This window comes from Leuciscus leuciscus (assembly GCF_965113295.1).
Source record: "Leuciscus leuciscus genome assembly, chromosome: 25".
Classification (NCBI taxonomy): Eukaryota; Metazoa; Chordata; class Actinopteri; order Cypriniformes; family Leuciscidae; genus Leuciscus; species Leuciscus leuciscus.
The window spans coordinates 13,336,025-13,361,320 of NC_138724.1; the positions used below are offsets into that span (position 1 = coordinate 13,336,025).

Consider the following 25,296-nt stretch of genomic DNA (forward strand, 5'->3'; position numbering starts at 1 on the left):
ACTCGCCACGCCAGTCTCCAGCATGTAAAGCAAGCAGCATTTTGAATCGTGTGTCCCTCCCTGCCCTCACTACATTACGAGTGGGCATACACACGATTAAAGTGTTGTTTGTCTGGGAGCGGAGCATGTATGTCAGCTCTCGTAAAAGAAAAAGTGTTCATTCATAAAATTCCCAATGTGTAGAAAAGAATGCACTTTCAGGAGTTTTAGCTCCGCCCCTTTTGGCTTTCCTTTTGAACTATATAAATAAATAAAAAGGAAGAAAGCTTAAATTGCGGTTTGCTGAGGCAGCGCGTATTCTGGATGCATTAAAGAATCTTCGGATCGGCATCGCGTAGGTTATGAGTCCGCAATATATCTATAATGCAGAGGGAACTGAGCTGAAGGAGTAAAAGAAACCTTTTCTCTTGTTCCTATTATAACAACTAATATGTGTTTGTAAGCAATGATTCTTTGTATTCAAATATGAATATAGAAAAAATGTCATTCAGACCATGTATACTTGTCTGATTGTTTATTGAAACTGCATTTAATTTTGAGAAATGAAATGAAATATTTGTCTGGCTTTATATGCCTGTTTGAAATACTATGAGGGCACGCGCCGAGTGCTTCGTGCCTTTTCTAAAATCCATACTTAGAGATAATAACGGTCCTTAGATCCATTTTACCATAAGTAGGAGGGTACACCCTTCCGAGGGAAGACATTGTTCTTGCAACCCCGCCATCTCATGTGCTTCGGGGCGCAGTGGTCTCCGGCATAGCGGCACTGGGATGCTCGCCCCCTCTGAAGAGCATGGTATTGCATCCTTCTGGCATGGAAATTATGGTGGTGTTTCGAGCACTCAAACACTTCCTCCCAGACCTGAGGGGCCATCATGTGCTTGTCCGCATGGACAACACTGCGGTGGTCTCTTATATCAACCATCAGGGGGGCCTTACGTATACAGCTCCCCTGGGGCTGGATGCTATGGTAATGATGTGTAGATGTGGCTACACCTGTACGCTCTGCTCCCGGGAGTTCTGCTCCAGAGAGTTTGCCGGGACGGGGCCTGTCTTCTGCTAGTAGCCCCGTTCTGGCCGGCCCAATTATGGTTCTCATTCCTAGAGTCTCTCCTCGACGGCTCTACTCTGGCGATTCCGCTCAGGAAGGACCATCTCTCTCAGGCGAGCGGGATGATCCTTCACCCCCACCCAGAATTGTAGAAACCGTGGGCTCGGCCTCTGAGGGGGCTCAGCTCATAAGTTCAGGTCTCTCAACCGAGGTTGTTGAGACCATCCTCCACTCTAGAGCTGTTTGTTTGCTTTGGGTCACCCATAAGGGGGTGCCCGGCGTCTAAACGGGATCGCAAGTGGGTGGTCGAGGCCATCTCAAAATACAAAATTTTAGAATGATTTCTGAAGGATCATGTGATACTGAAGCCTCGAGTAAAAATATTCAGCGTTGATCACAGGAATAAATTACATTTAAAATATATTCAAATAGAAAATAGTTATTTTAAATTGTAATAATATTTCACAATATTACTGTCATTTAATCAAATAAATGCAGTCTTGGTGATTTGAGACTTTTTTTAAATGCATTAAAAAAATCTTCAAAACATTTGACAGTTAGTGTGTGAATGTGTGTGCCATTAAAACCTTTCTTTTCATTTACATTTTCTCTCTTTATTTAGTTAATTGTTAAATTATGCAATTATTTTTAATATATTAAAATACATTTCTTAGTATTAATCATTTGTTTACATTTTTAATTCAATATAATTAAAAAACTTAAGCTCTAATTGTTAAACATTTCAGAATGCATTGAAAATATTATATATTTAAATTAAAATAAATTAACATTTAGTTATTTGAGAGAGAGAGAGAGAGAGAGAGAGAGAGAGACATGTCTATTGTACATGTTTGCATGATCCTTTTGCTCCACAAAATCACAGTGAACTGCTTCTGAGTAATAATGTGTGTAAAACCAAGGAACCCTGTTGTGATTTTAGGCTCAGGAGCGCCGGTTTACCTGTACGAGTTCCAGCATCCTCCCAGTATGATCCAGAAGAAAAGACCCAGCTTTGTTGGAGTCGACCATGCGGATGAACTTTTCTTTATTCAGGGAACCTGCTTTGCTAAAGCTCATCTCAAAGCAACCGGTAAGACTCGTGATTACAAAAACAAATGAACTCTTTTCCAACACTGACATTTTCTGAAAGGGTTTTAAATAAGTAGTAAAACATAATTTAATGGTTCAACCCCTTTAGCTCCTTTCACAAAGGAAGAGGAAGAGCTATGCAGGACTGTGATGGCCTACTGGGGGAACTTTGCACACACTGGGTAAAATAGCCGTCCTGATTTTCTCTCTCTGTGTGTAGAAGAACAAAGTATATTGTTTCTGCACTCTAATATGTCTATTTTTCGGCAGGTCTCCGAATGGTCCGGGTCTGACACACTGGCCTGAATATGAGGATGAGGCCGAGTATCTCGGCATTGGACTGGAACAGAAACCCGGCAAGAACCTGAAGGGAAAACACCTAGTGTTCATGACCGAGACGCTTCCAGATCTAATACGACAAGGCCGAGAGAAAAGAGAGCACTTAGAACTGTAAAAAATACATAAAAAGAATTCTTTATCTTATCAAATGAACACAAAGTACTTAAATGTATGAATAACACAAAATAATTACTGTGATTTTAAGAATTTAAATAGTTCACCTGAGAAAATCAAATAAGCACTGAGTATATTTTGATGCTAAAGTTTGAATTAACTGTTTTGCACTAAAAATAAAATCAGGACAACATTTAAGATTTTCCTCCATTTTATTGAGAACAAACGAAGGCTAAAGCTGCAAACCTCCCTGAATTTGAATGCAACGAGGTGCAAACTAGTCATGAATTTGCGCTTCGAGACTTTGTAGCTGGCGAATTTACATAGATGACAATAATCCAACTATTGACAATATTGCCAAATAAGTCATTTTTTTCTCCATATTACCAGATCAACATCAGCCGTACCGGATGCTTGACTCGCTAATGGAGCTGTTTTAATACACATAAAATGATCACACTTATTGACAACTTGTTTTAACTTTCAATATAATTACAAACTTAAAAATAAGGAAATTAAAGAACAGCACAAATGTATAAATTACAGATTTAGGCACAGTGCTTTGTTAAATTGTCATTAAAATTGGAGGGAAACTCTGAATTGAAGTCAACATGGCATTCGTATTCAATTAGTGAATCTGTGAGTCACGACACTGAATGGATAAAAAATGGCGGCAGAATTAGGGTTGCAAATTTACTGTAAATTTCCAGAAATTTTCCATGGGAAGAATTTTGGAGATGTTCCAAGTTGGAAACTTAATGGGAATTAATTGGACATTTGGGGTAATGTATACAAACTAGGGGTGTGACAGTACATGTATTCGTCCCGAACCGTACAGCATTTCGTATATGCACTATATTAGCCTATTCATTAAATTTACTTAACCTGTTAGTAATGTCTTGATTATTTAATGTGTGTTTAAATACATTTGTCATGAAAACAAGTTATGACAGCCACTGTGTAAATGATTATATTTCAAAAACGAATTGGAGTAGAAAATTAACTTTATAATTAGATTTAGAAGTTAATGCAAAACCTGCCTTGTGCAATTTACATGTTTTTTGTTTTTTAAATTTGAGCGTTGATTATTATATCTAAAAATAAATAGCAACTGAATTTAAGAATTTGTGCTCTGTGGTTAATTGCAACCTTTAATATTATAGAAATGTGTAATTAAGGACCCATACAGCATTAGGTAAGATAGATTTTTTTTTAAGTCTTAAGAAAATGAATTATAATTAAATTTATTTAAACACAGAGACACATATGTTAAAAAAAAAAATTGTTTAATAAAAAAAAGATAAAAGTAATTATGTTTAGTTTTCTCCCCTCTGCTGTACCGAAACTTGATTTAAAACCCGAGGTACGTACTGAACCGTCACGTTTGTGTACCGTTACACCCCTAATAAAAACTGTATCATATACAAACATTTTGTATGGTCATAAGCATGCAAACTAATAAAAAGATTTTAATGAAATTTTTGACTTGGATTTATTTTTGAGTTCTATTCTTTCATTGAACAACAAAAAATATGACAGCTCAAGTTAAACGGTACGTGATGCGCTAATTTATGATCGATTAAGAAAAAAAATGCACAAGCGTGGTTGAGAGAGAAATCGCAGATCATAAGCAAACTTAAGACGCTGCAGAGACATTACACGTCACAGTGATGTCACGTGTCTTTACGGGACGCGTGTGAACGCACACACAGATTCCGGAAAATCACTGGTAGTGTGAATGAATGAACTGTGTGCATGGGAAGGAGATTTAGGAATGCACAAGTTTGGATTTGGATTAAATCTGTTTTTCAGATTAAGTTTTCAACTCCATTTAAATTCCCTTGTTATAGGCTAACCTGCAATTTTGCAGAATTCCAGTTCTCCTCTATTAATTCCTGTTAATTCCCATGGAAAGTTTTGAACTTTGAAAATTCCTGGAATTTTGTAACCCTAGTCAGAAGATGATTTTATGTATTGGGAATTGAAAAATTTAAGTAAACCAGACAATTCTTTATATATTAATCAGGATATGTTTCCACAAATCCATTTGAAATATCATTTGAATACTTAGCAGCCAACTTAAGCAGCTAAAATCACATATTTAGAATAAAATCAATTCGTGAATCAAAGAATCAGGACACTGAACAAGAAGAAAAAAGGGGGCGGGACTTGATGTTATCCACTGGGCATTGAGAAACTGAGGTACATAGGATCAATTATGATTGATTAAATTGGCATGTTTCCACAAATGCTTTGAAATATTATTAAAATAGTTATGAGCCCAATGCAAACAGCTTAAACTACATCTTATTTGGAATAAAATCAATAGTTGTACGATATCAGTCCACGTAAACAGCCAATTCTAGGAGAATATTCCACTTAAAACAATTATCACTCAACTTGTAAACACAGGCGATAATATTTAAATTAGTTCATCGATCATATATACAATCATCCTTAAACAAAGCTGAAATATATTGATAAATGTTTAAATATTTCCAATGCATTTACATATATATTCACTTTACATTATAGTGATTTCTTTTTTTCCATTTTCAATTGCTAGTAATGCTGCAGTCAAATACAAAAGTATATTCAGAGGAATTCTGCCTCTGATAAACGTCTGCGTAGGGAAGAGCACTTGGAAGAGAGCTGCACAGCTAGATGAACAGAATCACTATCATGAGGAAAATGAGACAGTCGTCATGGTCGTAAAATTTGGCGGATAACCAATCAGCTACTCGCTTGTGTGATAAACATAAAGTAAAGAGATTCTGGCTGTTTTCTTGAATGTTATACATACATGGGGTGAAAACATTGACAAAGCGTCTGGAAGTCATTCGTTTTCAATGAAAGTTGGCGAAAAAATGGAAGCAGTTGTAAATAAAGGAAAACAGAAGAAGTAAACTGGATCAAATCGATTAAAAGCAACCGCAGATGTCGCCACACTGAAGACGAGCGCTTAAAGTATTTTCCTAAAGCACAGAACCACAGGATTTAGAGTCTGATAAAGGTATCAGAGGCACGCTCAGCAGAGTATACGGGTGAGTTTCACATTGTCGTCATCTTCGTCGCCATTTCCAGGTTACAAAAATAACTTAATTAAAAAGCTGATAAGAAAGGCCTAATATAATACAACCGTATGGGCGTGTGGCTGTGGATACAGCTGTGCGGATGCAAGCGGGAGTGTGTGTGTGTGTGTGTGTGTCTGGCGGAGAGCGTAATACCAGAGTGTGTGCCTGATGGCTACAGTAGTGTGAGGTTGGCTATCAGGACGTCCACGACTGCATGTTGCGGAGCATGGCCTCGAAGCGCTGCATGCTGGGAGCCTGAGCGTGGGTCAGCTGGTCGCTCAGCCGGCTGTACAGGCTGAAGGACTTGAGCTCCAGCCAGATGAAGCCGAAGCGGTCGCCGTCGAACAGGACGAACAGACCCGGCGTGCGCTCCGGACTCGTGAAGCCGTGACCAGCGATCAAGCCTGTTCCATAAAAACTGAAGGAAGGAAAGAAAATCCAGATTAGAACAAAACTATTTAAAATGATTGCCTCGATTTAATTCATACAAATTAATATTATTAATTTAATAATTATACTTACACAATTTAATCATTTTCAAGTGTACTTTATATTCATATTTTATATATATATATATACACATATATATAAATTATATTTATCATATAAACATACATTTAATATAAAATCAAGAACTCAAGTAAAAAATTTTTTTTTTTTTTATGATTTAGATGTATAATGTAGAATAATATAAAATACATTAAATACATTTTATATGTGATATATTAATTAATATAATTATCTAAAAATTCATTAATATAATATACTAATTAATATCATATTTTCATTTAATTAAACCTAAAATAATTTTATTTTATATTTTATATATTTTTTGGGGGTAGCATTTCTGTATAGAAATATATAATATAATTATATACTTATGTCATATAAATAACATTGTATATTGTATATACATAAAATAACAATATAGAATTATTCAATTTAACAGATTATTAAAATATTACATATAAATTATAATAATATATTAAATGAATATAATTATATACTAAGTAATATACATTTTTAATTTAATTAAACAATTCATTTTTAATCACTTTCTTTTCTATTTTCTATTATTTTTATATGGACTATAATAATTATCCATTAACAATTAAAAATTATTTTTATTGTTTAATTAAAAAAAAAGGTATATAAGTAGATATTATAATAATATAATTTGTCATAAATAATTTTTAATATTGTATAGACAAAATACAAATATAAAGTTATTCACTTTAACAAATTAAAATTGTAATATGTTTTAAGTAGTTTAATTTGACTATTTTTATCAAATATAAGTATTTACAATATATAAATATAATACAATTAATAATAAATTTATCAATATTATTAAAATAAAAATGTACATTAACTTTAAAATGTAAATTAAATTAATATATTGGTGCATGCCTGATTTAATAATCCTTATATAATGTTTAGAATATGAAATTAGAGGCTCTCTGACTCTTCCATTTAGTACCACGAACTTAGTCATTTTACTATTTAGATATGTTATCACTGTAAAGCTGCTTTGAAACAGTCTATATTGTTAAAAGCGCTATAGAAATGTATAAATCTTATATAAATCTTATTTCTGTACATGTATGTATGTTTTGTTTCGTGTATTTCTCTTCTGTAAACACTGTTTTAAAAGGTGCTTTATAAATAAATCTTTACTTACTTACGTACGATACGGCACTCACCACATCTTGCAGGTGCGAGGGTACACTTCATTACGGGCCATGACTCCCAGAGGCAGCACAAAAGGCTGAGGTTCAGGTTCTCCCAGCTCGACCTCCTCCGCTCCAGCAGGGGGCGCTGAATCTGAGCCCTCCGGGGCGGAGGGGGCCTCTGCAGCCTCTGCTGGGGCGTCCCGGCCCTGTGAACCGCCCTGGGCCTCCTCGTGCACCCCCCGCACCAGACGAGACAGCTCTTCCATGTTGCGCTGGGTCTCCAGGTCTGGTAGACGCACCGGCCGGTTCAGGTCTATTTCTAACGTCAGCTGACCTGCTGGCACATTGGGATCCCCCTAGAAAACAAACAAGTGAGGTGATCAACAAGCAAAATAAGACATAATGTAGATGTTCAAACCTTAGCTTGAACCTTTGTAAAGTTTTAGAGCTGGACACTTTGGGGAAAAAATTCAATTTTTGTTATTTATTCATTTATTATGTATTATTCGGTTTAGGGACAATATGAAAACATAAAAGTGAACATTGTAAATACAGTGCTTGTATTGGAGGCCTTCATTTCACACATTTAAGCATTGAATACTTGAGTTGAAAACATTTCAGACATAACTTTGTCATTAACATTAAACTGAGTGTTGAAGACCAAGAGCAACAAGGAGAGAGAGAGAGACGGCTTAACAAGAAATGATTTGAAAAATTGACAATTTCATATTTTTTTTTATTTTTTATCATAACACCTGACTGTACACCTACTGGTAATATCCGGTAGCACTGGCACTCAACTTTTTCTCCTGATATTCCTGAATGTGAAAGGTCAAATTTCCAACTATTGAAATAATTTCAACCAATACTTTTTGTGGAAAAATAATGATAAATATAATTCTTATAATTATAAATAATTATGTTTTTATTATTACTTATGAAAAATTATAAAAATTATGTTCAAATCAATTTATTTATTTTGTATATGCTTATATTACATTTAACAAATACTAACAAATAATTTATAAATGTATTTCTTATGTCTAATCTAATATATATATATATATATATATATAACAATAACAACATAATTATTAATTATTAACTATTAAACTTATAAACTATGATAATGTATAAAAATATATTATTTAAATGTTAAAATGTAGTAAAAATGCTTAATTTGTTTTTATTAATTTTTTTCAAAATTGAATAGGCTACATTATTATTTATATAAAATTACTGTTTATTATTATTTAAATTATAAACCATTCATAATAACTTTTTAAAAATAATATTACTTTAGATAACATTATTAGTAGTAGAAGTATGAAAAACAGTATTTTGAAAGATATATATATATATATATTGTTTCCAATAATGAAATTGTGCATCAAACATTTGCAATTTAAATATTATTGCTTAAATACATAAATGTTAAATTGTAGACCCAAAGATGTAAGCAGTTAATGCTTGTTCTTATTAAATTAAACATGCTTCTTCATATATATAACAAAATCACATACTTCCCTACTATATTACAGGTGGAAAAATAGTATGTGACAAAAGAGGCATGTATGAATTCACAGTCCTCATAAAAGAGAAGGCAAAAAGGGTGAGGGTTTTATAATTGTAAGGTGAAGCGGCGTAACTGACGCTGGTAGGTCACATGAGAGCGACAGCACGCCAAATATAGTACGTCCAGATATACATTCGTCCAACACACATTCATACTATATAGAACAAACTTTCTTAGCGGTTGTGCAATAATTACCTGACGCAGCCTTAGTTAGTGTGTCAGCAGCTTGTGCCAATTCAAACTTTATGCCCAGAAACTTGAATCTTCATTATGTTTCCATGCTTAGAGTCAACAATAAATTAACAACAAATACAATTTCCTCCTGTGATGATTGCCAGGCATCATGACAGCTATACCTCTGGATATCAAACTCACAGTAAGTTTGGTGGCTTTGGCCTTGGAGCCATGGAAGCTGAGCATGATGATCTCCAGGCCGTGACTGCCATACGTCCCTTTGAAGAGGCCCGGCTGCAGGAGGTCTGAGGGGAGGCACGGGGGCAGATAGATCCGCCGGTATGTCAGGCAATTACTGAAACCAACAAACATGTATTTAAAACACACGAAACACATCTGTCCGGAAACGTAACTGGGGAGATGAATGTGTTAGTTGCTACACAGAGAATTTGGGGTGAGAAGAGGTCATGAAGAAGACTTGCTCGTATTGGCTGGTGTAAATGAACTTCATGAGGATCAACTCCTGCATGTGCTCGTGGAAAATGTCCTCCAGCGTTCGTCCCCATTCCTCCTCCAACCACGTTCTGAATTCCTGCACAAGCACACGGATGAGGTACGCCATATTTACATACATATTGTGTGATATGAAGAAATAAAGGATGCATTATTACAAGTAACTAACCCTAACAATAACAGTAATTACATGCAGTTAATTAATATTACTCAGTACTTATCCGAGTAAGTACAATGTAACCGTCACCTTAAAATAAAGTGAAACCGATTATTATTGTAAAAATATGAGTATTGTAACTCGTACTGTAAAATAAGAAATCAAGAGTTTAAGAAAATATTATTTTACAGTACAACTGTAAAACATGGCAATCTGGTGCATATATTTAGCAAAATGCTGCATTTTTCTAGCTGACTAACAAGTTTTTGGACATTAATTGATTTTCTGAGGTAACATTATGTTTTATTGATGTCTTTCTGTGGTTGAAACACTGATCGAGCGATCACACGTGATATGATACGGATTTTGGTAAGTTGTACTTGATCTTTAAACATACCTTCTGATGTTCATTCATTTTTGTTTTGTGCAGTAGTAAAACTACTAGATATCAGTTCACGTGTGCTCCAGAAAAAGTTCTGTTCATTCGTCAACTGAAAACAGCATAGACTATAAGATCGATTCTTGGGATTTAAAAAATGATAACGGTTCTTCAAAAATCTATATTTTTTACCCAGCCCTACTAATGTCAATGTCTAAATTTCTTCATTTTCAAGTGTTAAACCATAAAACTTTTATTTTGACAGGTTTCTGTCAATATAAATCTGTCGGACCAGCACCAGTTTCCTAATGTACCTCTTGCCTTCCTCCAGGCATCCGATGGTGATCGGTCTGGTTGCATTTGGTGGAAAATTCATCTTTCTTCACAGTCTGGAAAAAAAAGTAAATATTTTGTAAAAACTGTGGCAAAATTAGTCCATTATGGTTGATTATGGTACATTTTACCTGAATGTCTCCTTTATGAGGGCCCTTGTGTCCGTACATACATTCTACTGTGGCTTTGTTTTTCTCCCACATATGTATACGGAAAAGGGGCCGTCTACGCATGGGGTCCTCCACACGGGGATCATGGGGTGGTAAATACATCCAGCCAATGATGAATAGACCATCAACCTAAAATGATCAAAGCAAGAAAGAGTTACACATCTAAAATATGGTACATTTGTCGCTTGAACATTTAATGTGTGTGGTCATATTGATATTGATTCAGAGTTTTTATTTATTTATATATATATATATACAATATACAGTTTTATATTTGACAAGCTCTTGGGTGCTATATACTATGCAGTATGTCCCAAATCATACATTAAAAAAACTATACTATTCCAAGTGGATTTTCAAACTATACATCCATACATGATTTTTGGACTGAAATGAACCAAAGCAGCCTCAACGGGGCAAGTATGACATGCACAGACCAAAACAAATGTGGCGAGAATGAAACGTAAGGTAATAAATTACTTTAATTTGTCCGACAGTCCCTTGTAAAAGGTAGTACACTTATGCATACTTTTTATTTTTGAAGTACTTTTTATAGAAATAATATACTTTCCAAAAATATACTTAAGTGTGAAATAGTTGTAATGTTTTCAGACAATTAGACAATGTTAATTTGCAATTCAATTAAAATGTATTAAATTTAAATTAAATTTAGAGTGCTTTTTTTTTTACCAACTTATTTTGGACTCAAGTACATCTTTATTTATAATTTCATAGTTGTATTGTCCATGGTTAAAGTGTAGATCAATAAAACAATGATTTAAAAAGTATTTTAAAGTAAAACTTTAAACTTGACTGACAAGTCGACTTTTTAAAATTGTACTTAAGTGTGTTAAGAAACAAAGTCATGAAAGTCTACTCTCTTTAAGTGGCCTTTATTTCATTAATATTATATTATCTGCAAGTATAATTACAAAATGTAATCTTTTTTTGTTTGTGATCTTAGTCTTACCACCACATTCAGCAGTCCTCCATAGGGGCCGATATCAGGCTGCCAGAGACCCAGGATGTGTCTATAGGGGTGTAACACTAGAAAACAAATACAAATCATGACATTTGTGTGTCACAAATATGCATACAACACAGAACAAACCCAGAAGAACGTTAGATGGGGTGATATCACCGCAAGGGCATTTCTGCATGAACTCATGAATGCACGTTGAGTGTGTGAGTATATGCAACTTTTTTTTGCCATGCAACTTGGAAACCAAATAAAAAATTCCTGGAGTTAGAGGGCTAAACGTATCCATGTTTTGTCACTTTATATTCATCTGCATCTCACACAGTCAGATGATGTTAGCGCAGCCTTTGCCATCCTCTGTCGTTCACACACGCATGCAGGACACACACATGCAAAGGCGCTCAGCAGAAGCTGCCCTTGTGCTGCTATCAGATCAATTTGTCCCAAACAAGGCAGTGTCCCAATATGCATACTATTCATACTAAATAATCTGTGAAATTAGCATTAGTGCGTTCCAAACCACCAATCCTTGTGCTACAGAAAACTTTTCCAGTTGTAAAAAAGAAAAAAAAATGTCAGGAAATGTAATGCTAAAACAGAATTTAAATGCATATAAAAAGTAATAATGTGTCTTAATGCAATGAATTTAAATAGATTAATGAATGATTAACATGGTTACAACATGTATGATGGTAACAAGTCACAGTCGGTCCTGATAGCGGTGACTACACACTTAAAAGTATGCACTTTCCCATCACCAGTGAAGTAAACACTTTTAGTGTGCAGTAGAACTATGCAAACTGGGATTCAGCCTTAAAGGAATGTTCCATGTTCAAAATAAGTTAAGAATCTGTGACACACTGTTGAATAACTACAACTAAAACTATTAAAAATTGTTTTTGGTTATTGAAATACTGTACTTAAAGGGATAGTTCACTTTGAAATTCATTTTTGGTATGTTTTAGCTTACCTCAAGGGCATCCAAGATGTAGGTGTCTTTTTTTCCGCAGTAGTTTCAATTTTGATATTTTTAGGTCAAACCGTTCTTGTCTGTCAGTCATATAATGCAGGTCTATGGTCACGGTCTCAAAGAGCATGCACAGAGTCCAAATTAAAACAATTCCCCGTCGTCCAAATTAAACAATTCCCCATCGTAAGTACACATTGATGGCCTAAGACACGAAACGAGCGGTTTGTGTGAGAAAACGAACAGTATTTATATCGTTTTTACCTCTTATACACAGACATGTCCAAGTGATCTGATCTGACGTGTACGCAGACTGGTGCATAGATATATACACACTAGATGTCGCCTTGTCTACGGCAGTTCATTGGAACGGATGTCTTTAAGGCGGCATCTAGTGTGTATATATCTATGCACCAGTCTGCGCACACGTCAGATCAGATCACTCGGACATGGCTGTGTATAAGTGGTAAAAACGATATAAATACTGTTCGTTTTCTCACACAAACCGCTCGTTTCGTGTCTTAGGCCATCAATGTGTACTTACGATGGGGAATTGTTTAATTTGGACGACGGGGAATTGTTTTAATTTGGACTCTGTGCTTGTGTTTTGAGACCGTGACCATCGACCTGCATTATATGACTGACAGACAAGAACGGTTTGACCTAAAAATATCAAAATTGAAACTACTGCGGAAAAAAAGACACCTACATCTTGGATGCCCTTGAGGTAAGCTAAAACATACCAAAAATTAATTTCAAAGTGAACTATCCCTTTAATTCAAAATGTTGCCTTGGCAACTAAAATTACGATTCTGAACTGCCCGAAACGAGTCTTCAGTAAATCCAGTCTCATTTCCTGCACAAACCTGTGTAGGTTTGTAACAAATTTGCATAATGCTAGCCTGTGGTCTCCATTGGCTGCCTACGAACAACATCTGCTTTCACCCACCCTTAAATCTCATTTAATATGTACGACAAACTAAATTAAAACATACTACTAAAATCTCCTGCTCAAGGAGCCATCTGATTGGAGCAGAGTAGACCAATCACAATAGTCTGGGTCATCTGACCAATCAGAACAGATAAGAGAAAAAAGAGGTGATGCTGCAATATATGTTATGAGAAAATTAAAGCATTTTTTTTACCTTGGATGCATTTAAACCTATTGTAGGAGACCTTTAAAACTAAATTAGGAACCTTTAGAGGAACCTGCGAAACCGTAGCCAAGGCGAAATCTATTGTATATATCTATACCCGCCCGCGCTCTCAGATCACTTGGACGTGGCTGAGTTCAAGAGGTAAAAACGATATAAAAACTGTTCGTTTTCTCACACAAACCGCTCGTTTCGTGTCTTAGGCCATCAATGTGTACTTACGATGGGGAATTGTTTAATTTGGACGACGGGGAATTGTTTTAATTTGGACTCTGTGCATGCTCTTTGAGACAGTGACCATCGACCTGCATTATATGACTGACAGACAAGAACGGTTTGACCTAAAAATATCAAAATTGAAACTACTGCGGAAAAAAAGACACCTACATCTTGGATGCCCTTGAGGTAAGCTAAAACATACCAAAAATTAATTTCAAAGTGAACTATCCCTTTAATTATTTTTATATTTTGTTGATGGATAGCATGTTCCGACAGTTTAACTTGCAATGAACCTGGAACAAAACATCATTAGCAGAGAGCATCTTCAACCAGCACCTTCACAGGCAGTGATTTGGATCCCCCACCACAAAGCCTTCTCACACGAACAGTACATACAGTGTGTGTACACGTCCCGATAGTCCATATGCTCATAATCAGGGAGGAGCTTCATAAAGCGTCCCGACTTCACCTGCGGGTTCACACCTGGAGAGGTACGCAGGTGAGTGCGCCACAGGAAGAGAGGAGAGGCAAAGGAGGACAATAGCTGACAGTGTGAGAATGACACTCGCATACGCAAGTGAAAATGAATGTTTATACGGCCAAGAGAGTGATAAGAGTTCTTTAGTACCTTCGTCTGCCATCTTGGGGGGGATATGATTTATTATATTTTAATGCACCTGGCATGTTTACAATTTTAAATCAACTGAATTATATACAAATGTCAAACTAAGGAATCTTCCCCTATAAGCACTAAGCATGCATGTTTTCACCTGCTGAAATATTTTTGGTTTAAACCAACATAGTTACTAAAGTTAAACAAACCACCCAAACAAAGTTGGTTTAACTGACCATTAATCAGTCTTTTGTGAACTAAAGTAAACGTAAAATGCATTGAGAAAAATGACATGACAAATGGCATGGAATGAGGTGGAGCAACAACATTACATTAACAGATCTGTTTTTTTGTTGAAAAGTCTACATGGCATTTAGAAAGAAAGACATTAGGCTCTAGACGCCGCAGTCTGCAGGGATTTGTCAGGAATCAGGATTTTTGCAGATCACTAGGTTGATTATAGTTCATTACCTGTTTGTCCAACCAATGGCAGACGGGAGTTCCAGTGTTTACTAAAACTAAAACTATTACAAATCGTTAATTGAAATAAAGCTGATATAATATGAAACATTTGTACTACATGAAACTTCAAACAAAATGTAGAAATGTTGCTTTGGTTACGAACTGTAATAAAATACGTTGAAGTACTAAAATGAATAAAACTGAAATAAGACTAAATGAAAGCTATATAGACGAAAATCACAACAGACTGTCCATGATCTGTTAAAGAAAATGACAGAAGCACATAAAATTACTCAAATTTAAACCATACTAAAAAATGAAAAACAGAAAATATAAAATGAATAAAAATGAAATCTTATTCAAAATATTGCTATTATTGCTATTATTATGCTATTGCTAAACATAGCTATTCTCGTTAGCATTTGATTACTTTTCTTGGGCTGTTCTTACTATTTTACATTTGTTTCTTTGTTTTAAAATTAATCTTAGCTTAGTTGTTCTTTATGTGTTTATGTGTTGTTTTGCTGCTTTTATTTTTATATGCTTGTTCTGTAAAGCACTTTGGTCTGTCTAGCGGCTGTTTAAATGTGCTATATAAATAAATGAACTTGAACTTGATTATTATTAATGTTTAAAACAGTTGTGCTGCTTAATATTTTTGTGGAAAAGTGATAGATTTTTTTTTTCAGGATTCTTTTATTAATAGAAAGTTCAAAAGAACAGCATTATTTATTTGAAATTGAAATCTTTTGCTGTCACTTTTGCTGAAAAAAAATCTTTACTTTCTCCAAAAAAAAAACAAATCTTCTGGACCCCAAACTTGTGTATTTAAAGATTTATTCACCCAAAAATGAAAATGTACTTGCCCTCATTTAATTCCAAACTTGTAAAATTTTCGTTTATCTTCGGATCACAAATGAAGATATTTTTAATGAAATCTGTGATATTTTCGTCCCTCCATTGACAGCTACACAACTACCACTTTTACACTTCAAAAAGTTCATAACGAGATCGTAAAACTAACTAATCAATATGAATCGAGCGGTTTTGTCCACGTTTTCTATAGAGACACGATCGCTTTATATGAACAGATTTAGGGTTTTATTCACATTTAAACATTGATCAGTGAACATAAACAGAAGCTCAACTGATCCTGCGTGACGCGCAAAAACAAAACTCTTGCTGAACCTCAAACGTGCTGCGTAACACGAGAATGAACCTCATTGGTTCTTGCTGAACCTCAAACGTGCTGCGTAACACGGGAATGAACCTCATTGGTTCTTATGGAAGCTCAAACGTGATGCGTAACACGGGAATGAACCTCATTGGTTCTTATGGAAGCTCAAACGTGATGCGTAACACGAGAATGAACCTCATTGGTTCTTGCAGAAGCTCAAACGTGATGCGTAACACGAGAATGAGCCTCATTGGTTCTTATGGAAGCTCAAACGTGATGCGTAACACGAGAATGAACCTCATTGGTTCTTGCTGAAGCTCAAACGTGAGGTTAATTCTCGTGTTACGCATCACGTTTGAGCTTCTGCAAGAACCAATGAGGTTCATTCCCGTGTTACGCAGCACGTTTGAGGTTCAGCAAGAACCAATGAGGTTCATTCTTGTGTTACGCATCACGTTTGAGCTTCTGCAAGAACCAATGAGGTTCATTCCCGTGTTACGCATCACGTTTGAGCTTCTGCAAGAACCAATGAGGTTCATTCTTGTGTTACGCATCACGTTTGAGCTTCTGCAAGAACCAATGAGGTTAATTCTCGTGTTACGCATCACGTTTGAGCTTCTGCAAGAACCAATGAGGTTTATCTATCATGAGTAAATGATGACAGAATGTTTATTTTTGGGTGAACTATCCTTTAATTACCTAAAATTCATTGGGACTGGCAGAATAGGAGGCTTTTGTGGTTACAGTAGATTTACTTACGTTTCACATACAGATCTCGGCTCGACATACCCACAGTCTCCATCTTCCGCAGGTCATCCCTCATCCCGAATTCTGAAAGAAGAGGAAAAACAAATAACTAATCATCTAGACCAAAAACATGTCAACTAACTTACTGGTCTATTTAGTATCTTACATTTCAGAATAAAATTGAATGCACAGAGTACCTCTGCAAAATTTTAAGCTGATGATCAACATAATACACAAGTTTACAGTATTCTGTCCCACTGACTTTATTTAAAAAGACTGACTTTTTATAAAGACTCTATTCGACTTTATTCTATTATTGCAGTGGTGTTAGGGCCTGTTAAACAGATGGTTATGTAAGAACTGTAATAACTGAGATAAGACAAGTGACACCCTCACAGGTTCACTTATCAGCACACAGTCCCAGACTAAAAGGCATGTTTGAGCTGGAAGCAACTTGCACTGACACATCTAAAAATATGTGAATATATAAAAAATAAAATAAAATGTGTTTTGTTTCAAGACGCACACCAGTTTTTTGTTTTCTAAGGCACATTTATAAAAGCTATTTAAATGTCCTAATTGAACTAAAGCCTAATCCTGGCTTAATCTAAGCCATGTCTGTGAATCCAGACCCTGAATGTTTAATCAGGACTTTCCCACCAACAGTTTTGGCCAATCGCGTGACTTATGCACCAATCCAGTGTGTACATCATGCATTTCATTCCATAGCAACACACTGACAGGCAAACACACTAAACTAAAATATATGAATTTTTACTACGTGTGCATATGAAATATCTCAAGAAGTATCCTATCTAGACAGCCTTTTAAAGTGGTCCTTGATTATGATTTCACTTTTTTTTTACTTTAGTTAGTGTGTAATGTTGCAGTTTGAGCATAAACAGGCTGCTTTAGAGAAGAGGAAGAGTTGTCGTCTTTGTTTTTTACACTCCGAGAAAACTTTCTCCTAAGGCTGACGAACTTAAGAGGTTAAAATGTATTTTTAACACGGTTCCTGAACATTAAACATCCCGTGAAATCCGTGCTTGTAAAGTCTGTGCTTGAAATCCGTTCAGCACAATCCTCTTGTTCAATGACACTGTCAGGGTCTGAATCGGGCTCGAAATGGTTTAATATTTGTATTAATGTTGGTGTCATACTTTAACTGATTACACACGAGTGTACACAACTCAATCATTATGCGAGACGGTCAAAATATGTAAAAAAAAAAAAGTATGTTTTAGTCACAAGGTTCAAAAAAGGTAATTTCTGTTTCTGTTATATGGTTTTCTGATCATATGAAATGAAAGGAAAATGTTTTTCAAATATTGTATAAATAATAAATAATTACAAAAGAAATAATTATTATTTTTTAATAATTTAATAAAAATAATTTAAAAAAAAGATTATGAAAAGGTCCTTACATCTCTTTTTTCTGGAATGTCAGGTTTTATACACACACTCACATACAAATATGAGTGTTGTTCAAGTATCAACAAAATATGTTGATCCAGGATCATGTCTCACTGAGCAAATTTGACAATTTCTGGTTGATTACACCACCAAAACATTTCTGACTTTAGGTCCCACAAAAAAATATCCAAATGAATGTTTTTATTGAAAAAAACAACAACAACATGATCATCATAGAAGTCCATTCAAGTCATTATCTGTTAGAATTACATTTTTAATGTAGTTTTGAATAAAATTATAAATCCAGGCGAAACAATGACCGTCATGGCACAGACTCATTTACACGTACATGTGTGTGTCTGTGTGTGTGTTTGAGTCGGTGTCATAATCTATTTGTGTGTGTGTGTGTGTGTGTGTGTGTGTTTATGAGTCGGTTTCATAATATACACATATGTGTGTGTGTGTGTGTGCGTGTTTGTGTCGGTGTCATAATCTATATGTATGTGTGTGTGTTTATGAGTCGGTTTCATAATATACACGTCACACGTGTGTGTGTGTGTGTGTGTGTGTGTGTGTGTGTGTGTGTGTGTGTGTGTGTGTGTGTGTGTGTGTGTGTGTGTTACTGAGTCAGTGCCACTTCATATATGTCGACTGTAAAGAAGAAAGCCACAATATAAAACCCAAATGGTTTTCCACATTATTACCCTCTGTGCATCTTCTCCTCCAGATTGTTTCCGTGTTCAGAATCTGCCTGAATTTCTTGCACACCAGTGCCAGGTTGGGCAGCGCAGTGCCGGGCAGAGACGAGAAGATCTGCACCAGAAGCTCCGGCGGAAGATCCAGCAGTGACTGCGGGTGTGGAGGCCCAGCAGAGCCCGCAGAACCGCAGAGTCCCCCGGCTGCGCTAGGCCCCGCGCCGCGCCTATTCTGACAGCCTCTGCTGCCATTGGGCTCGTCTTTCATTTTGCCCACGACCCTCTCCTCTTCCTCCTCCTCGTCCATGTCCACCTCGGAGTCGCTGTTCTGATCCTGGCTGTGCCTCTGGCGCCTCCGGCACCGCCGCGACTGACCCACTCCACAGAGCCTGGCACACACCGCCATCTGTAGCAACATTACGTCATCATCACCGCACAACCACTGCTGTCAGTCAGTCACCTGTTCTGCAGAGCTCCTCCGGGGCGTGCGTGTGCGTGCGCGTGCACGTGCCTGGGCGTCTTCACGTGACGCCTTGCACTGTTGACGCCATTGGTTACAGAAGGTTAGCAAGAATATTTACATTAAACAAATTTTTTATATACATATATTTAAAGCAAGGTTTAAAATAAATGACATATATATATATATATTAAAAAGAAATAATATTTTTCTCGTGATATTTTGTTTCGAAAAACCGCATGCTAGCGACATCTGCTGGTCAAATGTGCGCAACTGTGATTAGCAGAAATGTAAACATTGGGGAGGAAATCAAGATTATAACTGTGTACCGTATGTATGTAGTACCGCACCGGTCAAAGTTTGGAAACATAAGAAGTCTCTTATCCTCATCAAGCCTGCATTTATTTGATCAAAAATACAGAAAAAAAACCTGTAATATTGTGAAATATTATTACAATTTAAAATAACGATTTTCTATTTGAATATACTTTAAAATGTAATTTGTTCCTTTGATGTAAAGCTGAATATTCAGCATCGTTACTCCAGTCTTCAGTGTCACTTGATCCTTCACAAATCAGACGATTGTATTTCAACTAAGTTATAAAAAAAGTAAACACTAAAGCAGTTAACAGGTTATAACAATGTAGATATCAGTTTTAAATTGTTAAAACGCTTTCGTTGCTTTTGTGTGTTATTCGGTCATAGCGAAATAAAATCGATGAGATTGAGACCGAATGAGATTAAAAGTATTGTACAATATTATCCTGTAGGGGGCGCTGTCGGCTAAATAAAAGTCAAATAAGAAAACCAAACAAGAATAATAATTCGTGAATTTGTATTTATTATTTATTTTACTTTCACTGGATAAGTTTGTTTGTCAAAATGTGTTGTTATAATATAAAACACATTGCCGTTTAAATAATTACTGAAGTGATTACTGCACATTGATTCAAATATCCTGCCACCACAAACGACTGTAATTGGTCTATCGTCATCAACTAACTCATGATGACTCATCAGCGCTGAGAAAAGTAACACAACTGTGTACACAAGTTTTAACAGCCTGCTTATATCATTTCTGCCTGTCGAGTGAGTCAGCAACATTAACAGAAACAATATAATAACGGAATAAAAAAAGTTTATTCTTGAAGACGTGTTATAGTCCATCGAGCCGGTAGATCTACGCCCCAGGCAGTTTTACGTCCCAGGCAGTTTTACGCCCCTGCTGTTCCTTATGCGTCCAGTAGGGGGAGCCTGTACAGCGACACGAATTGAGGTATATTAAATAATCTGCTAGAGTTATTGTTGTTTAGCAACATAGACTGTAAAAAAAATGCAGTGATGCAACATTTATTATTTATAAACGATTAGCTTGATAGAGCTAGGTAGATATCAATTCATTTCTATATATCAATGGATGGCCTATAATTTCTTTCGAGAGACAAAAAGTTCTGGACGGTCAGGTTGATGTTCTGTCTGGCTTAAACTTAGCTAAGTAACCACGTGTAAGTTTAGCTGCCCCTTGTCTTCTCTACTCACTATCAAAATTAATTTTCTTTTGACTTTTCTTTTGTTGTCTGTCTTTATCTTGCGTGAGATGGCCTCTTCTGGAAAGACTCTTTTTACTCCTTTCTGGTTTGCGTTTCTTATAAATGAGATGATCTAACTATCTAATTCATATCTAAATATACATTTTTCTTAAAATATCTTACTGATCTGGACTAAAATGTAGGCTGTGTGCACTTAATGTGGGATTTATCATACTCTGTCTTTACCAAGTTCTCTTTAACTTGCATGCATGTGTGTTTGCTTTAGCTACTTAAGGAAATGAAAATCTCCCTCTCTCTCTCTAAACTTAAACTTGTATAATCTATAAACACCCATCTCTTTTTTTTTAACTGCATTCCAAACCAATAGCTTCTCTAGTAAATAAATGACTTACAGAGACAATGTTTTTAATGTCATTTTCAATTTTCTCTGCACAGTCCATCATCAGTGGCCAAAAGAAATCAAAGTGTCTTGACACTTTTTACAAAAGTGTTCCACCAACAAGTGCCTGTGCCGTTGTACTTTGAAGATCAGGAGCAAATTGATGCAATCCACACTCACCTGATATACATTCTGGCCAGCACACTCACACACTCTGTGACAAGATCAAATTCACCATGGATGTCCTTTTTACATTTTTTTAATGTTTAATTTTTTTATTTGATTATGAAATACCCACAGATATAAAACTCAAATTAAAAAGGTAGTTTGTGTTCTCGTAACACTTTCTTTTGTCTGTGACTCTTATAGGGGGTCTACAGTGATTCTGCAGGGTCTCCAATAAGTCTTATAGTTTATCTCAGTTGCTTTGGTGCATTTCTCAGATCACAACTGAAATCACATCATCTTGTCACTTGTGCACATCATAAAAGCAATTTCTCATTATTTTATACAAATTGCAAATGCTTCGGTACATTCATGCAATTGATAATGTACAACTGTCTGCTGTTTCCTACATTATCAACTCTTTATGTCATGTTGATCAAAATATAGACCTATTATACTATTTCTCTGTTGAATTGTCATACTCAAAACATCTAGGCATTAGTTCCTTGCATAAGTCATTAAATGCAAAATGGTTGACTAGTTGTCATAAACTGTCAAGCATGTTTTCAATACATTTCTATTACACTTTTTTTCGTACAGTAAATGTGTCCTGAATTGATGAATTGGCAAAAAGCATTGGCAATTTGTTCAAAAGTAGTTATGAGAATTTCAGTAGTGATCTGAGAAATGTACCAAAGCAACTGTGATAAAAAATTAAGGATTCAGGAATTTTATACAAAATGTAACAGTGAGTCCTGCTGCGTGTGAATTTGACAAGATCAAATTCAGCATGGATGTCCTTTTTAATTTTTTTTAATGTTTCATTATTTTTTTTTTATCAGTGAGCAGAAGAACTTTGACAGGAGGATAGAAAAACAGTTAAAGAAGAGTGGCAAGCCATAGGGGAGTCATCTACAGGAGTCATCATAATTCATAAATGGTGTTGATAAATAATGTTTTTGTGAACAACAATATTGTCTCTTTCTTCTAAATGGCCCTTGGAATTTTAGAAAAGGGATAAATTGCGTTTGTCTTCATAAAATGCTATGTAGGACACTGTTTTGTAGCTGTATGACGACCAATAGTGAATAGTACAGCAGATATTTAATCGAGGATCCATATGATTACACGGTGCTGTATGTCTAATGGGCTAAATATGGTTAATATCTAAATGTAACTTTATATAAATTCACAACAACATATTTCACTCAGTCTCCTGTATATAAAAACATACAGTGAATATTCTATATTCAATATTCAATTAACTATTCTACAGTAGGTCATATATAAATATTCTACAGTAGGTCATATATCATTACTTGTCATCTGATCCAACTGTGTGCATTATTAATTTTTTAATTCACAAAAATAGTCTTCTGTAGGCTGAATAAAACAAACAGTCATCTGTAGGCTGAGTGAAGCCCAACTGAATATCTACAGATATTTTAATCCATAGTGCAGATCTACACTGTAACGTTTATATTTAAATTAACAAAAACCACAAAATTGGGCAAAGTCTATGAACGGGACGCATCAGGAACAGCAGGGGCGTAAAACTGCCTGGGGCGTAGATCTACCGGCTCCAGGTCTGCAGCCTCCCCATATTGTGGGCGGAGCTTAGGTGGTGGCAGAACGATCCTTCTGGCCGCTTCACTAACGTTAGTTTGCAAGTTTTGTTAGCTTGTTTTTAAACAATGACTGGAGAAAATCCGATTTTATCTTAATGTGCAAGGTCACTCACTGTCCAGGACCGCGATTGTTATTTGCAAAAGTTAATTTTAACGGACATCCCAGATTGGCTGACCCGGCATACACGCTCATTCAATGAATGGACGATCTGACAGGATTAACGTTAACGCACTTCTACACCTACCCGATAGAGAAACCGAGGGTAAAGAGAAACTGAGGGCATATACATATTTAGATGCCTATCCACAACTTTCCTGCGAGTCTTATTGGGCGTCGCCATGACACTCGATACTTCCTGTTGACGGTATCTCAGTTCCGGTTAAATTTCCAGTTGCACCAAAAGCAAAGGAAGTGCATTTTAAAATTCTTAATGGAGTGTATCCATCTAGAGAATTTTTAAGATGTCGATTCGGTTTTGATGTTAACTGTTGCTAGTGATGGCAAAATGAGGCTTCCTGAACCACTGAAACCTGGCAGCCCATTGCTTCAGCCAAAGGTTCATTACTCGAAGCTTCATTCAGCATTGCTCACTAGTGACACCTAGCTACTGTGCAAAGAAATAGCAGACAAATGAATTCATTCTGAACCAGTGTCACGCCCCGCCCGCCCTCCCTCCCTACCTACCTACCTACCTACCTACCTACCTACCTACCTACCTAATTTTATAAAAAATATATATTTTTATAAGAAAAATTATATTTTATAAAAAACACTTTTATAAATAAAAATATTTATTTGTAATTTAAATATACAAATAAATATTTATATTTATTTGTATATTTATATTTAAATGTATATTTTATAAAAATATTTTTATAAATAAAAATATTTATTTATTTGTTTTGTACTCACTGTTGATGTCTGTAACCTTTCATTTGCAATAATAAAAAGACATGATCAGACATTTGTCCATTACTGTGTATAATATAAAATATGTATCTTTCACTGTCTGAATTTATTTGTGCAGAGTCACACACACAGTTAATGAATTATTCATAAATTGTTTGGATAGTGACAGTATGAACAACAACAGTGACACTGTGTTGAGTGCAGTGCTTATGTTAGAGGGAGTGCAATAACATACATTTATTCATTTAGCAGATTATAGATAACAGATTAAAGTAAACTGCAACAGAATAGTCCGGAAGGAAGGATTACAATAGATTTTTTTATTGAGAAACAAAAAACAATTATTTCAAGTGTGTTGGGGTTTAGACGATTCCTCTTCTTGGACAAAATCTCGGCTTGGAAAAGATCCTTACACAAGGAACAAGGGATGCAGGGGAATGTAAAAATGGCACTGGTATAAATGAGGACACTGATGCTTCTGTTGAGCCCAGACAGGGGAGGATTCCCTCTTTCTTGCTGTCTCCATTACCAGGAAAAAGGAAGAGTCACAAAAAGCAAACAAATCCAAAAGGGCAATCCAAATCAAAAAGCAGTCCAGTCCAGATCCAAAAATCCAGAGCAATCCAAATAATCTTATCTAATTAATATAACAAGACTATAATATAGCTACTATAATTAATAATAACAATATACTATAACTATTCTAACCTGATAATGTCATAATATACAGCCCTCACATATGACACAACAATAACAATGATAGTTATCTAACTCTCTGACTCTCTGACACTACTACAACTGCATCTACTACTCCTGCAACACCCACAAGGTGGCGCGAGTTTCGAACCTCCTTTTATCCGGAAGCGACACTCAGACCGAACCGATGACGTATTTACACAAACCGAGGCCTCGTTTGTCATTAGTCACGTGATTTTCACGTTAACAACACAAGCCTCGAATCGCGGCTTCATCTGGCACGCCCACTTTTTCTCGACACACGCTCCGACGCCTCGGTTCAAATGTCACATCACTAACTGTTGCTCATTTTGTGTTGATCAGATTGAAACAACAGAACATCTGTTTTATGAATGTAAATTTGCTAATACATTTTGGGAGGATTTGCATTACTGGCTATT

General features: G+C 35.6%; 2 protein-coding genes across 5 annotated transcripts in view; one reads left to right on the plus strand and one right to left on the minus strand.

Annotated features, from left to right (window-relative positions):
- The window catches only part of LOC309491015 (uncharacterized protein), a 62,822-nt gene extending 58,764 nt beyond the window's left edge, over positions 1 to 4,058 (plus strand). For both annotated transcript variants that reach the window (XM_082160397.1, XM_082160398.1), the window contains exons 35-37: positions 1,992 to 2,141; positions 2,250 to 2,322; positions 2,411 to 4,058. In XM_082160397.1, coding sequence (XP_082016523.1) covers positions 1,992 to 2,141; positions 2,250 to 2,322; positions 2,411 to 2,594 — 407 coding nt within the window. In that variant the 3' untranslated portion in view covers positions 2,595 to 4,058. The remainder of the gene's footprint in view (positions 1 to 1,991; positions 2,142 to 2,249; positions 2,323 to 2,410) is intronic.
- On the minus strand, positions 2,787 to 19,575 carry fbxo31 (F-box protein 31). Of its 3 annotated transcripts, none has more exons than XM_082160467.1 (10): positions 19,078 to 19,573; positions 16,973 to 17,044; positions 14,358 to 14,444; positions 11,613 to 11,689; positions 10,604 to 10,771; positions 10,454 to 10,528; positions 9,573 to 9,682; positions 9,292 to 9,445; positions 7,371 to 7,696; positions 2,787 to 6,085 (listed from the first exon to the last, which is right to left on the minus strand). In XM_082160467.1, the coding sequence occupies exons 1-10, from the start codon at positions 19,484 to 19,486 to the stop codon at positions 5,863 to 5,865; spliced, it is 1,701 nt and encodes a 566-aa protein (XP_082016593.1). In that variant the 5' UTR covers positions 19,487 to 19,573; the 3' UTR covers positions 2,787 to 5,862. The 3 variants fall into 3 exon arrangements, with proteins under 3 accessions (XP_082016593.1, XP_082016594.1, XP_082016595.1); XM_082160469.1 differs by having other exon boundaries at positions 5,945 to 6,085; positions 7,349 to 7,696; positions 19,078 to 19,575; XM_082160468.1 differs by lacking the exon at positions 14,358 to 14,444 and having other exon boundaries at positions 19,078 to 19,571.
- Between the last annotated feature and the right edge of the window lie 5,721 nt (positions 19,576 to 25,296).